General features: G+C 51.9%; 2 protein-coding genes across 2 annotated transcripts; one reads left to right on the forward strand and one right to left on the reverse strand.

Annotated features, from left to right (window-relative positions):
* Positions 1–9,431: 9,431 nt before the first annotated feature.
* Positions 9,432–14,513, forward strand: TCF23 (transcription factor 23). Its single transcript, XM_028514321.2, has 3 exons — positions 9,432–9,906; positions 10,644–10,886; positions 12,301–14,513. Exons 1-3 carry the CDS (start codon positions 9,685–9,687, stop codon positions 12,478–12,480), a joined length of 645 nt encoding a protein of 214 aa, XP_028370122.1. The 5' UTR covers positions 9,432–9,684; the 3' UTR covers positions 12,481–14,513.
* Positions 14,514–16,086: 1,573 nt separating this feature from the next.
* Positions 16,087–16,909, reverse strand: LOC118501431 (sodium-dependent multivitamin transporter-like). The gene is made up of 2 exons (XM_036029947.1): positions 16,772–16,909; positions 16,087–16,389 (listed from the first exon to the last, which is right to left on the reverse strand). Exons 1-2 carry the CDS (start codon positions 16,880–16,882, stop codon positions 16,087–16,089), a joined length of 414 nt encoding a protein of 137 aa, XP_035885840.1. The 5' UTR covers positions 16,883–16,909.
* Between the last annotated feature and the right edge of the window lie 683 nt (positions 16,910–17,592).

Below are 17,592 nucleotides of genomic sequence, written 5' to 3' on the forward strand. Positions count from 1 at the left end.
CACCTTCGGGGTCGAAAGAGCTGGCAAAGTGCTCCAGGGAAGGTCAGAGCTGAAGAGGAGAGAAATAGAGGGGGGGGATGGAGTGGAAGGAGGAGGTGTGGGGTATGGGGGCTGGGATGGGGCTGGGAATCAAGGGTAGCTGCTCTCGCAAGCTCTTACCCACGAGGGCCCCTCTGGGCTGTGTTTCACAAGGCACCTCGGCAACGAGGGGACCTGGGAGAAAGAGCATCAGTCACCAAAGAGTGGGTCCACCCCTCTTCGCCCCCAGCATCCTTTATCCTAAACTCACCGAGGCCCAGATTTCTGTCTGAGCCTTGTCTTCAGTTCTCCTTCGGCCAGATGGAGGTCTTCCGTTACAGGCTTTTGTTCTCCTAAACCCGAATCAGGGATTTGGTAAGCATCCTGGTTTCCTGCCACTCTCGTCCCCGAGACCCCTTACTGCCACTAATGCTAATGTCCTCTGTCTCAGCCTGGCCCTGGCCGATATGGCTTGTCACACCCAGCAGCAGCAGGGGCGGTGGGCCTAGCTGGTGAAAGCCTCTGAGAGACTGGGACTTTGTTTAAGGGGTGGCATTGCCACCCCTCTTGGGAGCTAAGAGCCCCAATTCCTGGGGGCAGTTCTCCATGACGTCCAGAGACTGTGTCACAAAGGTCAGGTGCTGACATCATAGACTTTCCACCTCAAAGCTCCGGGAGCTTCTTTCAGAGACCATCCAACAGCCGGCCCTTGACAAAACTGAAGCAGACGAAACTCTCCGGGGCACTCAGTCCCCTGTTCCCCAGGTGGAAGTCCCCACCTCCGCTCTCCGCCCAGACGCCGCTCCCTCCTCTCCAGGTGCCCCTGAGCCATGCAGCCTATTTGGGCTGGGCCCTCCCTTCAACTTCCTGTTTTCCCTTGCTCCCCAAGCCCTCTTAGGATGTATTTATATATTTTAATACTTATTAACCGCTTTTTTGAGATATAATTCACATACCACACAATCCACCCATTTAAAGTGTGTGATTCACTGTTTCCTAGTGTACTCACAGGGCTGCAAAGCCATCAACACAATCTAATTTTCGAACACTTTTGGATCCCTCCGCCCCAAAAGAAATCCGATCCCCATGAGCAGTCACTCCTCATTCCTCTCCCTGCAGTCCTGGAAACTTTAAATCTACTTGGTGTTTCTACGAATTTGCATATTCTAGGCATTTCATGTCAGTGGAGTCACACAATGTGTGGCCTTTTGTGTCTGGCATCTTTCGCTTCACAGGTTTTGAAGGTTCATTCATGTTGGAGCATACATGTAACAGGACTTTATTCCTTTGTACTGCCAAATAATATTCCTTTAAATGCATACACTGTATTTTGTTTTCTTTTTTTTAAAGATTTATTTATTTGTTTATTTATTTATAGAGAGGGAAAGGAGGGAGGGAGAGAGAGAGAAAGAGAGAAACATCAATGTGTGGTTGCTGGAGGTCATGGCCTGCAACCCAGGCATGTACCCTGACTGGGAATCGAACCTGAGACACTTTGGTTTGCAGCCCGTGCTCAATCCACTGAGCTACGCCAGCCAGGGCATATTTTGTTTTCTCACTAATCTACTGGTGGACATTTTGCTGTCTTTACTTTTTTGGCGATTATGAACAAGGCTGCTTGGAACACCAGCATATGGTTTCATTTATCTTGAGTAGATACCTAGGAGTGGAATTGTTGAGTCACGTGGTGAGCCTATATTTAACATTTTGAGGAACTGTCAAACTTTCTTCCAATTAGCTGTACTACTTTTCAATCTCACTAGCAAGGAATGATGGTTCTAACTTTTCCTGTCCTCACTGACAAATGTTATTGTCTATCTTTTTTTTTTTTTTAAGATTTGACTTATTTATCTTTAGAGAGGGGAAGGGAGGGAGAAAGAGAGGGAAAGAAACATCTGTGTGGGAGAGAAAGGTCCATTGGCTGCCTGTTGTACGCACCCAACCAGGGACAGAACCCACGACCCAGGCCGGTGCCCTAACCAGGAATCCAACTGGCAACATTGTGCTTTGTGGAACGATGTCCAACCACCTGAGCCACACTGTCAGGGCTATTGTCTTTCTGACTTGAGCAATCCTAGTGGATATAAAGTAGTATGATATTGTGGTTTTGATTTACATTTTCCTAATGACTAATGATGCTGAGCATCTTTTCATGAGCTTATTCACTTGTTTTCTTATCTGGAGAAATATCTATTCAAATCTTTAGCCCGTCTTTTAATCAGATTTTTGTATTATTGTTGAATCGTCAGAGTTCTTATATATTCTGGACATAAGTCCCTTTTTAGACATATGATTTGCAAATATTTTGTGTTCTCTGGGTTATCTTTTTACTTTCTTGATAGTTTTCTTTGATGCACAAAAGTTTTTAATTTTTTTCTTTTTTAAATTTTAATCATTGTTCAAATACAGTTTTCTCCTTTTTACTCCCAATCCAGTCCCCCCTCCCATTACCACCCTCCCCTTAGTTTATGACCATGTGTCCTTTAAGTTTGTTCCTGTGAACCCTTCCCACTGTCCCCTTAAATTCCCTCTTCTCTAAAAGTTTTTAAATTTGATGAAGTCTAATTTATCTATTTTTTCTTTTCTCGCTTGCTTTTGGTGTCTTATCTAAGAAATGATTGCCTGACCCAAGGTCACAAAGATTTGCTGTGAAATTTTCTTTTCAGAGTTTTTAGTTTTAGCTCTTACACTTAGGTCTGTGATTTATTTTGTTAATTTTTTAAAAAATATATTTATTTATTTTTAGAGAGAGGGGAAGTGAGGGAGAAAGAAAGGGAGAGAAACATCAATGTATGGTTGCCCCTCCAGCGCCCCCTACTGGGGACCTTGCTGTCTCACAACCCAGGCATGTGCTCTGACTGGGGTTGAACTGGTGATCCTTTGGTTCGCCACAGGCTGGCACTCAGTCTACTGAGCCACACCAGCCAGAGCCACTTTGAGTTACTTTTTGTATATGGTGTGAGGTAGACACTTGGCATCCAAGTTGAAGCAGTGATATTGTAACACAGTGGTTTCTGTTTGCTAGTTGTCCCCATTGTAGACTTTATCTACCACACACTTCCCACCCTGACTGCTCCACACCTGAGCAAGAACACCGTGTTCTGTTCTTCCAAATGCGAAGTAGCGTGTCTTCTCCAGAAATCTGCAGATGTGGGTTGAGAGGATGAACAAATGGGCGAATGGACAGTTATCGAAGCGCTTTTTCTCTCTCTTCTTCATTTGGGCTGTACATTATAGTATGGTAGGAAGGGGCTGCCGGCAGAGCTACCGGAGTATTCTGGGAGAAATCACAATTATAAGAGAGGAATCAGACAACTGCAGATAGGTAAATATTCAAAACAGGGAAAAAAGATCCATTCTAGAATCTCAAACCAGCCAGTGTGTGGTTGCTTGCCAGGACAATTTGGAACTGAGTTACTGAACAAAACGGATGTCAGTTCAGGAAGGAAATACACGGATGACTTCAGTGGGCACTGGTGAGTTCGAGTGAAACAGCTTCTGGAGAACATGCAGCCATCTGGAAGAGGCACACTGTGATCCCTGTTACCCACGGGGGCCATGTTCCAAGACCCCCAGTGGATGCTTGAAGCGGAACCATACACACGAATGTGGAGAATTGGAACCCTTGTGTGCTGTTTGTGGGAATGGAAAATGGTGCAGACACTGTGGAGGACAGCATGGCAGTTCCTCGAAAAATTAAAAATAGAATTACTGTATGACTCAGCAATTTCACTTCTGGGTATACTCACTTCTGGGATATACAGAAGAATCAAAAGGACAGTCTCAAAGAGGTATTTGTACATGCATATTCGTAACAGCATTATTCACAATAGCCAAAAGGTAGAAACAAACCCAATGTCCATGAGATGAATGGATGAGCAAAATGCGATGTAGACACACAATGGAGTATTATTCAGCCTTAAAAAGGAAGAAGATTCCGATACGTGCTGCAGCATTTATGCACCTTGCAGACACGCTGAGTGAAATAAGCCAGTCACAAAAGGACAAATACTGTGTGATTCTGCTCATATGAGGTACTTAAGGGTAGTCAGATTCAGAGAGATAGAGAGTTCAGTGCTGGTGGCCTGGTGCTAGGGGTAGGGGAACGTGAAGTTATTATTTAATAAGTATAGAATTTCAGTTTTGCAAGATGATGAAATTGCTGTGGAAGGGAGGCAGCGATGTTTTTACAACGATGTGAAGGTACTTCATGCCACCAAACTGTACACTTTAAAATGGCTCAAATGGTACATTTTATGTTATGTGTTTTAGCACAATTTTTAAATAAATAACTTTTAAAAGATGCAAAAGATTAAACTCAAAGGCTAGTCTTTGAAAAGATTGATAAATTAAGCATAGTTCTGGCAACACTGATGGAGAACAAAAAGAGAGTCTGGTGCAAATGAAATACAGAACAAAAAAAGAGGAGTCTATCTGGAGGCATAAGGGAGATGAAAAAATAGTAACAGTGGGTTCCCATCTGGGGCTGGCAGTGGTGGAGCTCACAGGGGGTTCTATCTCATCGGAGGCGCTGGGAGAGGTGCGGGAGACTGCTCCAGAAGGGGAGGGGAAGGCTTCTGTTCTTGTCCCCTATCACTACCAGATGGAACAGACAAATTTATAGGAAAACAGAAAACACCCAAGATTTATAAGAAGAAATAAGGAACTTAAAGTAACCAATAAGAAATGAAAGAAATCGAGATAGAAGTTACAATTTCTTCTTCTATTCATCAGAGAAAAAACTCAGGCCCAGCGGTTTTCCAAGTATATTCCACCAAACTTTCAAGAAGGATTAGCTCCTGTCTTGTGTAAAAAGTTGTCTGAAGAAGTAGAAAGAGTGAGAGCTACGCAGCTCGTTGGATGAGGTTGGTGTAAGTTTGACTCCAAAACCAAATAGTGATAGTTAAAGAAAGTTAGAATCTCATTTCACTTATGAAATAGTTGCAAAAATCCTAAATAACATATGAACTAAATGAATAGGACAGTGTGTTTTAAAAATGAATCATATGCAGATGGGACTTATCACAGGAACTTCAAGAAGACTGTTCATCAGAAAATCTAAGGGCATAATTTAGCATATTATTTGGCTGAGAGAAAAATCATGATTATTTCAATCAACGTAGAAGAACATTTGATACAGCTCTACACATATTTATGATTGGAAAAAAAACACCAATACCTCTTAGCAAATGAGGAATAGAAGTGTACTGCCTTAACTTGGTAAAGGTCATATGTAAAAAACCTGCAGCAGCCCTGGCTGGTGTGGCTCAGTGGATTGAGTGCTGGCTTGCAAACCAAAGGGTTGCTGGTTCGATTCCTAGTCAGGGCACATGCCTGGGTTTCGGGCCAGGTCCCCAGTAGGGGGCGCTTGAAAGGCAACCACACATGGATGCCTCTCTCCCTCTCTGTCTCCCTCCCGTTCCCTCTCTAAAAATAAATAAAATCTTAAAAAGAAAAACCTGCAGCAAATAGTATGCTTAATGGAGAAGGTATAGATACATTAAGATTAGAAGAAAATCTAAGGGTGCCCACGATCACAATTTCTGGTTAACACAGTATTGGAAGCCCTTGTCAATGCTCTAAGGAAAGAAAAGGGAATTATAAAGATTGGAAAGGAAGAGATAAAATTGTCTTTATTATATCTACTTAGAAAAACCAACAGAACCAACAGAGTTGATTTAGAGACTCATGAAGTTCAACAAGGTTGTTGGTTTCAGGACAAGCTTTTAAAAATTTAGTAGCATTTTTATAGCCATAATCAACTAGGTAGTGTAAGAATAAGAGCATTTGCAAGAGCAACAAAACCGATGAGCTTTTTAGTACAATAAAACTATAAACAATTTCACTGAAGCAGGAATACACAGATGTTTGTGGTGCAAACTATAAAACTAATAAAAGCTATAGAAGATGATTGGAATAAAGCAAGAGACATTCCATGTTTTTAGAAAAATTGACTTAAAAGTATCAAGATGGTGAACTTCCCAAATTAATCCATTGATTTAGTGAAATCCCAGTCAAAGTGTTAGTTGAATTTTTAGGGACTCAATAAACTTTCTCTAAAATGTATTTGGAAAAATAAAGGTCCAGAAATAACAAAGCCAACCTTGAAAAATAAGAGGAAAGAGAGGAGCTTTATTCTACCAAATATTAAAACATGCTACAAAGTCATCATAATAAAATCAGCATGATGTTGGCTCAGATACAGACAGAAAGATCAGTGGAACAAAATAAAGAGCTCAGAAACTGAGCTCTTTACAAACTTTGTTTACAAACAAATACAGAAACTTAATAGACGGTAAGGTGGGAGCTGAGGCCCAGCAGGGATCGCGTGGGCCGGTTAGGAGAGGATGTCGGGAAAACAGTCTCCCTACATGGCGATGATGAAACTGGCTCCCTATATGGAGAAAAGTAAAACTGAATCTCCACCAAGCACCACACACCAAGGGTGCTTGAACTCATCAGTAATCAGATAAGGGCAAATTACAATAACTGTAAAATCAGGAATCTGGTTAACACCAGGCGGTGGTGAGGCTGTGGGGCCCCACGCGGTGCTGTCGGGCAGGCAGGCCTGCAGCCATTCTGGAAGGCCCCCCGGCTGGACTCAGTCAGTTAGTCTGGCATTCTGTTCCCGGACATACATATTTTTAAACCTTACCTGGATTCAGTGGTATTCGTGACAGCACTGTTTAGGGCGATGAGGAGCTGGAGGCAATCTGGGGGTTCATCCCTGGGGGTCTGGGTGCTCAAAATGTGATGGGTGCACACCGTGGAGTCCTCTGCAGCAGGCGGAAGCAAGGGACTTAAAACAGAGGCTTGAATGGAAGAAGTAACAATGAAGTGTATAGTACAATACTGAATGCATAAGTGGTATTGTGTTGTATGTTATAATATAAATGTATGATCATTTACTGAATTTAAAATTCATTCATACAACAATGCACATGGTTTAATAAAACCTACCACATACTGCTTACCAAATAACCACCAAAGGTAAACAGCAATAAACATGTCTTATCTCAAGCCCTGGCAAGGCAGAGTAGCTCAGCTGGTTGGAGCATTGTTCCAATACACCAAGGTTGCAGGTTCCATCCCCAGTCAGGGCACGTACAAGAATTAACCACTGAATGCATGAATGAGTAAAACAACAAATCAATCACTTCCTCTCTCTCATCAATAACTTTTTTTAAAGATTTTATTTATTTATTTATTTATTTATTTAGAGAGGGGAGGGAGGGAGAAAGAGAGAGAGAGAGAGAGAGAGAAACATCAATGTGCGGTTGCTGGGGGGCCATGGCCTGCAACCCAGGCATGTGCCCTGACTGGGAATCGAGCCTGCGACGCTTTGGTTCACAGCCTGCGCTCAATCCACTGAGCTACACCAGCCAGGGCATCAATAGCTTTTTAAAAAGCAAAAATAAAAAACACCCCAAAACATTTATCTCACATGACTTCTGTGGGTCAGGAATTCTACGGGTTAAAGCAGCTTAGGTGGGCGACGCTGGCTCAGGGGCTGTCCTGGGTCGCGCTCAAACTGCCAGCCAGGGCCGCAGTCATCAGAAGGCCGGACTGGGGCCGGGGGATCTGTTTTCGAGGAGATGCACTCACCCTGTGCAAGTTGGTGAGAGGCCTAGGTTCCTCACCATGCACGCCTCTCCTCGGGGCTGGCTCTTTCGTGACCCAGCAGCTGGCTCCTCCCAGAGTGAGTGATAGGAGGAACCTGAGTGATTCGGCAGTGAGCGAGGGGCTATGCTGCCTTTCCTAACCTAGTTTGAGAACCGAGCCCACTTCGACCATGTTCTATTTGTCAGAAGCAAACCACTAAGCCTAGCTCATACAGGGAGGGAGTCAGGCTTCGCCTTTTGAAGAGAGGGATATCAAAGAAGTTGTGTACCTATTTTCAAACCGCCACACATGCAAACAAAATATACATCCAACAGTTTGAGATGGCTGCCTTTGACAGGGAAGAATGACGAGAACAGGGTCGAGGAAACGGAAGGAAGGGAGGGGGAGAGGCGGGGGAGGGGGAGGCTGACCGGCGCCCTGTGTGTGCCGAAGACTCTGAGTGCCGCGCGTTGAGGTGTGTGTGTGTACTTCCCTGCACCTGGAGGGAAGCTTGGTATGCATCTTTTTAGCATGTTCACATACGTACATACACTTACAGCTTTGGTTTTCAGTGGGTTTTTGTGAGTGTATGTCCCGTATGTGTTTCATCCTGGCTGGATCTTCTTATACACACTGACCGATTCACAACCAGGTTTTTTCACTTAACTGTGCCTCTCGGGGAGGTTTTCCATGTCATCATATAGAGGTCTGTCTTGTTCTGTCCATTACCGCACATCCCTTCTTTCCTGGGGGATGTTCGGGTCAAGTCTGTGTGTCTGCTTTGTCCCTTTCCCTCTGGTTGGCTGGGCGTCTGCCTCACTGTATCTGCAGCCACCTGTGTCCCCTCTGTACTTTCCCTTTACTTGTTTTGTCTCCCCTGGAGTTCCAGATTGAGGGACAAGGGACGTGCAAGACAATCCTGCTGCCGGCAGAGGTGGTAACTTGAAGACAGGCAGGGGCTGCCGTGGCAGATTTGCTGCTTCTTCAGCCTGCCTCCTGCTGACGAGCCGTGTGGCGGATGCAATGCCCTTGGCAAACATCCTGGTCCTTGCCCTCAAACACCTCACGTCTAGCATGGGGACAGACAGGTGAGTAAGTCACCCAAGGTAGAACCATATAGGGTAAGGGCAGCCTTCCAAGTCCACTCGCTGCCTGGGTTTCATACCACCTGCATCACTTACTGGATGTTTGGCGTTGGGCAAGTTATTTCGCTTCCCGATACCTCAGTTTCTGCATCTGTACAAGGAGGATGTGAGCCTCTTTTCTTATAAGGTTGATCCGAGAAATAAAGGCAATACACGTAAAGTGCTTAGCATGCTGCTGGCTGGTGTGGACTGATCTGAGAACTTTGAACTGTCAGGAAGTGGGCCGGGGCGTGGTCCTGCAGGGGCAGGGGCACCAATCAGACGGGAAGACATGGGCTCTGGGCTCTGGCTTCGACAAATAAGGGGTGTGACCTGCAGGAGGGACAGCCCTTCCCCCCCCGCAGAGCTGGAGGAAGGTATTCTGTGGGGACAGAAAGGTAGAAGGAAAGGCACTGGGTTGAAAATCCGAGGTATGCCTGGGGCCTAGGGCGTAGTGCCCCATGGCTGGAAGGTCACGTTCACTGGCAAGGGGAGGAAAAGTCCTTTTGGCATGTGCACAGGCAGGCTTCTTCTGGCACAGAGAAGGAGGTCCAGGGCCCTTCCATGAACTTGAACCCCAAAAGCTGAAGTTGCAGGTCTATCGTAGGACTGCTGTCAGGGTCAGGCGAGACTCCAGGAAGAAGCTCCCTTCCCACCATCCTCCTGCCTTCTCCAGCAGGGGCCTCCCCCCAGGGCTTGGCCACTCCCAGCATCCAGCACCCCCACCCTCCGCTGGTTGGGAGGCAGGCAGGAGTTTTTTCTCGGGGGCTGTGCCGGGTGGGCGGTTTTCCCGGAGCAGGACTGAGTTGGCGCCAGCTCCCTCAGATGTAGACACTGCTGGTGGGATGACCAGCCTGCCCCAGCTCGCTTGAGCCCAAGGCTCCCTCAGGCACCGTGTTCCCGCCCTGGGGGCTGTGGCACCACATCCCTAGGGTGTGGCATGTCACAGAGAAAGGCCAGAGGGTCACCCACGATGCCCGGAGTGGGGCAGAGCCCCGCGAAGGCCAGGCCGAGGTTGCTAGCAGGCACCGACAGGAGGAGGAGCCGCCAGAGCAGGACAAGGCAGGACCTGTGGGAAGAGACCAGCTGGAGCAGCCAAAGGTGGAGCAGAGCAGCCCCTGCCCCAAGAGGGGCCAGGACCAGAAGCCTGGCTCGTGGCAGGGTAAGGAAATACTGGCCCTGCAGGGGGCGCTGGGGAGGCAGGGGTTGGAGAGAGGTCACCTCCGAAGGCAGCGCGTCATTCAGTGTCAGCATCCGCACTCTAAAGAGGGGACGCTGGCCCTTGGATTCTAAGGCCCCATGCTTCCGTGATTGGCAGGAGCAGGCCTGAACCAGAGGATGGCTGAGAGATCTGGCCCGGCTCACTTCTCGCGGGGCCACTGAGGCCGGGAGGAGGGGTATGAATCTCCCAAGGTCCCAAGCAACAGTCAGCCGCAGGGCCAGGAGCTCAGCCTGTGATTTGACCCGAGTTTGGTGTCTTTTCCTCTTCGACACAGCTGCCTCTTCCTCACGACACCAGGCTGGGCCAAGGGTCATTCAGATGGAGCAGGGCAGGGCGCTGTGCTCCCGGTGCCTCAGGGCACCCCGATGAGCAGGCTGCAGACTTGGGTGTGGACGGAAGGAGGGCCAGGAGGAGGTGCAGTGGAGAATTAGAAGGAGAGCAGGTTCTGAGCCGAGCTGTGCCATCCTGCTCCCTCTGACCCCAGGCAAGGACCGCACTCCGTTTCCTCAGCTGTGAGGCGGAGCAGGGCCCAGAACAGACACAACAGGGCGATGCTCTCGGTCCCCGCTGTTCAGGGTGCTACCGCTCTGGCAGAAGACCTCACAGCAGCCTGCCCTTAGAAGCCAGGGGCAGATGGGGGTCCGGTCAGGCTCACTCACTGGGGGTTCTCTGTGCAGAGCGAGGCCTGTCCCGAGAACGCGGCGCGGGAGCGGAGTCGGGTCCGGACACTGCGCCAGGCCTTCCTGGCCCTGCAGGCCACTCTGCCTGCCGTGCCCCCTGACACCAAGCTCTCCAAGTTGGATGTGCTGGTGCTGGCCACCAGCTACATAGCCCACCTCACCCGCACACTCGGCCAGGAGCTGCCTGGCCCCGCCTGGCCACCCTTCCTGCGTGGACTCTGCTACCTGCACCCTCTCAAGGTAGGCCACGGGCCCAGCCGGGGCCTCAGTGAAGGGGGTTTGGGCAGGAGGGACACTGGACTCGGGGCCCCTCTGCCTGCAGTGGGGAGTGGTGACTGGAAATGACTTCATGAGAATGAGGCTCCTCCAAGAGCAGGGCCAGCCATGGAGCCCCCAGCTATGCGGTGCCAATGACGGGGAGAGAAAGGAGCAGGTTCCAGGACTGAGGCCTGGGAAAGGAAGCTGCACCCGGGAGAGGTCTGGAGTCGGGGGGGAAGAGGGGGGCACCATCCCACTGTGCAAGGCCTCAGTGACTCCCGGACTTCTGTCGCAGGAGAGAGCCTCCTCTGGGAGAACAATAGTCTAAGAAAGCATCACTGTGAAGCCACCAGGCTCCGGGCAGGGTGGGCGGGGCGGTGGGCAGCACCACTCACCGGGCTGCGGCCCAACTCCCCTGCACCTCTGTTCTGTCGTATGTGAAGGGAGAACGCCATCAGCCTGACTCCTCTTCCAGGGTGTGAAATGAGAGTGTGAATAAAGGGTACAGCTAACAATAAATCACCATCTCAGTGACAGCTAACATTATTTGGATGCTACAGTTATGGCAAGAGCTGGGCTAAGTGCTTTACCTTTACCTAAAAATGCTAAGCGCATTTTTACCTTTGAATCCACACACGCACTGAAGGACGATTGCTTTCCAGATGGGGAAGCCCAAGCTCAGGGAGATGAAGCGGCCGAATGCAGGTTGGACCCAAGGGTGTCTGACTTCAGAGCCCCCGCTTCCCCACTGCCCCTGCTCACGGCCCCCACGCAGGCCCAGTCAGATGGTGACCAAAGTAAGGCCATTGCCCAGAGGAAGTGATGGATAACATGCTCAGGAGTGCACAGATGGGAGCTGGTCAGTGCGGCTGGGTAGGCAGGGGCAGTGTCCCCTCAGCCCCCAGGTGGAGGGGCTGCCAAGAGGAGGGCAGACCCCAGGGTATCTTCTGGGGCTGCCCAAGCCCCTGCTGGAAGGACAGACAATCTTGGAGGGTCCCCAGCTTAGAGGGCGTGGGCAGCACTGACACCTGGGGCCAGAGGCACTTGGGTGGGGGGATGCTGTGCAAGTGAAGGGGTCAGGACGTTTCGGTGCCAGGGGTCTTTCCTGGCCCTCCCCACACCCCAGCCCCAGCCTGGCTGCAGCCGGCACCTCCCTCCTCACTGCAGGGGCTCCTCTTGGGCACCTTGCTCCTCAGCCGGCTCCTCAAGTGCGTCCCTGCCAGGCTCAGGGGGGCAGGAGAGCGTGTGGTGAGCCAGAGCCCGCTGCCGTCAGAGCGGTCGCAGCAGGCCAGGGGTCTCAGGGAGGGAGGCTAGGAAAGGTGAATCTTTGGGTGCTGAGAACCACCAGGGGCTGCAGTAGGGCACATTACTCACCTTCTGTCTCTGTGTCTTGCAGAAGTGGCCCATGCGGTCCCGCCTCTATGCCGGAGGCCTGGAGTGCTCTGGCCTTGACTCCACCACAACTGCCACCTTAGGCCAAAGAGCAAAGGAGGCTGAGGCCAGGCCCCGAGCCTCTGGAGAGGCAGATGCTCTCCTCCTGACCAGGCCACCCTCTCCAGCTCTTGGGGACAAATGATCCTCACGCTCACCCTTCTTCCTAGACTGCAACTCAAGCTTAGGGGCCCGGCTTCTGCACCAGGCCCTGCCTGTCTGCACTCTGACTCTCAGCCATTGGATCTGACTCAGCTCCCAGGTTCCGGCCTGCAGACCAGGCGAAGCCGTGGGCGCGTCTGTGATGGAGAGAACTCAGGAGCACCAGGGAGTGGGTCTCCATCCTGGGCACCCAGGGGGTGACTCCCCGGTGGCTCTTCCATGGCAGCTGCAAGGGAAATGGGAGAAGAAGTGGTCTGATGGGGTTGGAAGCCGACTTAGGGCACCACCCCTTGCTTCCCCTCCCCCTAAAGTTCCCGCAAACCCTCTGGAGATCGCGAGCAGACACACCTTCCTGCACAGGGGCAGAGGTAGGGGCCTGGGGTGGCGGCAGCCGCAGGGGCTGACGGGACAGTTGCAGGCCAGACAGGCTCTTGGCAGCTGTCGAGTGTGAACCGAGCTGGACTAGGCTGGGGTCACATCACCAGAGGGGAAGCTGAAGGAGGGAAAGTGGTCGGTTTTTTCGCCACGACGTGCTTGCTGGATGTCAAAGAAGCAGGAAGGAATTTAGGAGGCTTGTCTCTGCATTACGGCCTCTCCAGCTGCCCCTCATCACGACATTTTCTCCCTCGCTGGGCCCTGCACCCTTGCCCGCTTCTCTTGATATGAGTTATATTTACAGGTTCAGCCATAAAGCTCGCATTGCGCACATTCCAGCTCCCAGGAACACTTGTATCCCCCACTGCCCAGTCCGAGACGACCTCAGCCCAGAGGCAGCTCCACCCTGACTGAGCTAGTTGGCACCCTGAGGCCTTTCACAAGAAGAATGCAGACGGAGTCAGTTACCTCCTTGAAGGACCTTGGAAGAAGGTGTATCTCTTCCAGGGAATAATCATTATAGTCTTCTTCTTTTTCCATTATGTTAGAAACCTAACCTCCAGGGAAAACAAGGCCCGGGTTCAGTGGGTTCCTTGTGTGATTTTGGACGAAGGCCTCACTGGCTCTGGAGTTATTTTTACAATCTGTCTACTAATGACCTTTCCAGGGCCAGCTCCGCCCCCTCCCCACAGACTGCCCTCCCAGGCGCTCCCTAAGTCGGGCCCTAGGGTGCCAGGAATCTGATAGTTCCGGAGCAGTTTACTTCTGGTTCCGAGGAAATGATCTGAGGACTGATCACCAAGTCTACGCTTACTGGAAATGATCTTCCAGATGCCTGAAGTCCAGACAGAGCAGAAGCCACATTTTTGGGGGAACTTCAGGGCCTCGGAGTGGGAGGGGATGGGCCAAGACGAATAGAGTCCCAGCAGGGGTAGCCTTAGACAGAGCCAGCAGCCCCACCATGAGAATGAACAAGGTTTGGGGCAGGCTGGGAGCGGCTGGGGTTGCTGGTGTGACGAGTTGCTGTCCCTCCACAGGGCCGGCCAGGGCAGCAGGGGAAAGGGGGCTGACGGGGTGACTCAGCATGTTGGGGTGGAGGCAGGAAAGGAGACACAGAACGTTCTAGCCACGGCTGCACTGGATGTGGGAGAGCAGCTGGACTGTGGCCGGGAGCCATGGGGAGAAGGCCGCAGCCAAGGCCGAGCTCGTAAATCTACCGAGGGGCCCAGAGAGCTTGTGCGGAGCTGCTTCTGGGTAGCTGGACGGGGCCAGCAGGGGCAGAGACCAGGTGTGGGTGGGCACGAGACGGTTTCTTCACAAGACCATAAAAGTCCAGCTTGAGCGTTCTATTTTTAAAGCCAAAGAGCAGTATCTTCCTGGTTGAGTGTGAGGGTGGCTGGAAGAGGGGCAGATGAATTTCTTCCCAAGCCGGTGGCATGCAATGTTTTTCTGGGGATGAAGCTGGGAAAACTGGCTTTGGGTGTGTGTAGGGGAGTCCCTCTAGAGCATGAGACTTCTCCTGACAACTGAGGGGACTCTGGTTGGGAGTGTACCCCGACCTGCCCAGCTCAGACCCAAGCCTGCATCCTTCACGGGGTGACCACGTCACCCTGGAAGAGAGGACAAGGAGAGCAAAGGAAAGGTGAAGCTAGTGAGGGGCTGAGGGGCTGGCTGGGGGCCGCCATCATTACACTTTCTAAGGCTGCCGCAGGCTTTTTCCAGGCAAAGCCGTGTCCCTTAGTGCCCGGACAGTCCCGGCGGTCCAAAGGCCATCTTCTCCAGCCGGACAGCACCCATCACAGGGAGCACCAGGGCCACGAGGGGCACGGGTCGAGCCAAGGGAAGGACAGGGGTGAACGAGAATGACCGGAGGAAGTGTCAGCTCGGAGACTCGGATCCACAAACACACCGGAGCCGGGAGTAGCCACTTGTGCCTCTGCAGCAAAGGAAGAACACCTGCCCCGTGGGAGACTCTGTATTCCGACCAGTGCTGGGGGCGTGGCGTGGACAGGGCAGGTGGAGGCAGCTGAGACTCAGGTGCGAAGACAACGCCTACTCCCCAGGAATACTGGTGTGTGGGAAGGAGGTTCCAAAAGGAAGCAGGAGCACAGATGACAAAATGACACCAAGGTGGCCTGGCTCAGGACTCACAGAAAAGGCTGGTCTGCTTGGTGGTCTTGTGCCACCTGGCCTGCCCCGGTGCCCCTGACTACAGGAGGGGTCGGGGCAGCAGGGAGAGGACGGCTTCCCGGGGCGGGGCTTGGGCCGGGTGTGCACCGCTTTCGGATGCGCCACAGAAGCGAGGGCAGAGGCTCAGCTGGGCTGTGGGAGCAGCAGAGCCGGCCAAGCGTTATCTAAGTGCCGAGGTGGAGGCTGCAGAGCTTACCAACTTGGCAACTACGGTAATTAGAAAGAGAAAACCCAGCCTTCTCTGAAAATTCCTTGTCTCATCCTCTGGAGCCAGGCCAGGATGAGTCAGATGGCACTCTCCTCTCCCTTCTGTGTCACATGCCCTAAACCCAGGAACGCTGTGAGCTGAGATTCGAGATCAGGGGTTGGCAAACTATGGCCAGTGGGCCAAATCCAGTGCCCCTCAACCTGTTCCTGTAAATCAGTTTTTATTAGGACACAGTCAGCCCCATGTGTGTACGTATCACGTGTGGCTGCTCCCTGATGCCACGGCAGAGTGGGACAGCTGCGACAGACCGACTGTGAAGCCTTCAGTAGTCACAGGGGAAGTTGCTCACCCCTGCTGTAGATCAGAGATGCTCAGAGTGAGGCCGGGAACCCCGGGAGGGCGGGGTGGAGTCCCCAAGACCCTTTCCATGTTCTCAGTGGCTGAAACTATTTTCATAAGATGCCGTTTGCCTTTTTTCACACCTATCCTCTCACAAGTGTAATGGAATTTTCCAGAAACCATATGACATGTGCTGTTGCAACAGCAGATGGGACGCAGAGTCTGACAGAAGGGTCCAGCTGTCTGTTACGGTAGACATGACGGATGTTTGCAAAAATGTAAAGCAACGCCACTCTTCTCACTAAATGTTTTCCAACGTGGAAAGCAATTATTTTTCAGAAAACTGTTATATATGTTCACACAGAGTGAGTTAATGTTATTTTGAAATAAATAGTCTTTAAAAATCATTTTCATTTCTGATACGGTGACTGTCACTAGAAATAACTCACAAAAGCAAAAGCTCTTCCGAGGCGATGGTCAAGGACAGATCCCCCCTTGCCCCACGGTCCTGTGTGTGACAGCTCTGCCCTCCGCCTCGGGCAGGCACAGTGAATCGGTCTTGGTCTTTGAGGACAACGGGCTTGGGGTCAGTGGAGAGCCTGGCAGAGTGTGGCCGGAGGCCTGGGGCTTGAGTGAGGTCTCCTGGAGGGTGAAGGTGGGGCTGCTGCCCTGGCAGGCTGGGCCTTCCTCAGGCACGGCCACAGCCTCCTTGTCGCCGCCGCCCTTCAGCATCCCGTTGCTCATCTTCTCCGGGGACCCCGCGGTGTCCACAGAGGGGCCCTGGGCACACGCAGAGCAAAGGGAGCAGACTGAGGAGCAGGACACAGGGCTGGGGAAGCAGGGCACGCAGAAAAGGGGGAAGACCCCGCTTGGACCCCAGCCAGAAGGGGGGGTGGCACGAGGAGGGGAGCAGAGGAGGGGCCAGCACGCTGTGAGCCTCTCTGCACTCAGACCCTTCTGCCCACCCAGCAGCGCTCCCCCGTGGGCAGGAGCCAGGGCAGCTGCTGCAGGATGGTCCAGGCTCAGACACACCATCAGAGACAGGGGTGCTGGGTGCAGCGAGAAAGCAGAAGGAGGGAAGGGCGCCAGGAAGGCCCCGTGGTAGTCCGGAGAGGGGAGCGGGGGGGGGGGGGGGGGGGCGATGTGACAACGTGGGTGCTACCTGGCTGTAGCTTTTGTAGTGAAGTCGCTTCCGACAGGACACAGGCAGGAGAGCACGGAGTCTCGGCAGCACTGGGTAGATGGTCCGAGGGTCCGGGGTCCGGCCCCGCATTCCCCCTGAGGGTCGAGGTGCCTGAGTCTTACCGAGTAACCAGTGTACCAAACCACTACCTCTGTGCGGGGTGGGGGGAGGGGGGACGTATAGATGGGCATTTCCCCTCTCTGGGGGTCTTGCCTCCCAAGCCTCAAGTCTGGAGAAAATCCCCCCCTACCCAGTACAGCCAGGGGTCAGCGTCTGAACAGTGAAAGAAAGGACAAGGGACCACCTCCCACCTCGGTTGCTTAGGGCGGGAGAGGCGGGGCTCTGTGCACTGACAGGACCTGCCTGAAGGAGGGAAGAGCTGACCAGCAGGCGTGGGTGAGACAGGGGTGGGGACAGAAGCAGGAACTGAGGACCAGTGCCACTGCACGAGCTGAGACGGCACGAAGGCGCAAAGGTGACTGAGGGTTTTATTTTTAACCTAAAGATAAATGATGAAAAATCACGATCTAGTCATCAGAATAGAAACAACCCTCCCGGACAGAGAAAAATGGTTGAGTAAATCAGGCTGGCCTAAATAACAAGTTACACTGAGGCCTTGCGGGGCAGGCGGGGGGCGGTCAGCGCCCCTGGGTCGGGTCCAAACTGGATGGAAATAGATTCCGTGCGGCACATCCCAGAAACCACGGCAAACGGCGCCGGGGTGGGCAGAGGCCCCGGGCGCTGGCGTTCTGGTGCGAGCGCAGTCACTCTCCCAAGGGGCAAACTCTGCACAGGGCTTG

The sequence above is a fragment of the Phyllostomus discolor genome, chromosome 6 (genome assembly GCF_004126475.2).
Source record: "Phyllostomus discolor isolate MPI-MPIP mPhyDis1 chromosome 6, mPhyDis1.pri.v3, whole genome shotgun sequence".
Classification (NCBI taxonomy): domain Eukaryota; kingdom Metazoa; phylum Chordata; class Mammalia; order Chiroptera; family Phyllostomidae; genus Phyllostomus; species Phyllostomus discolor.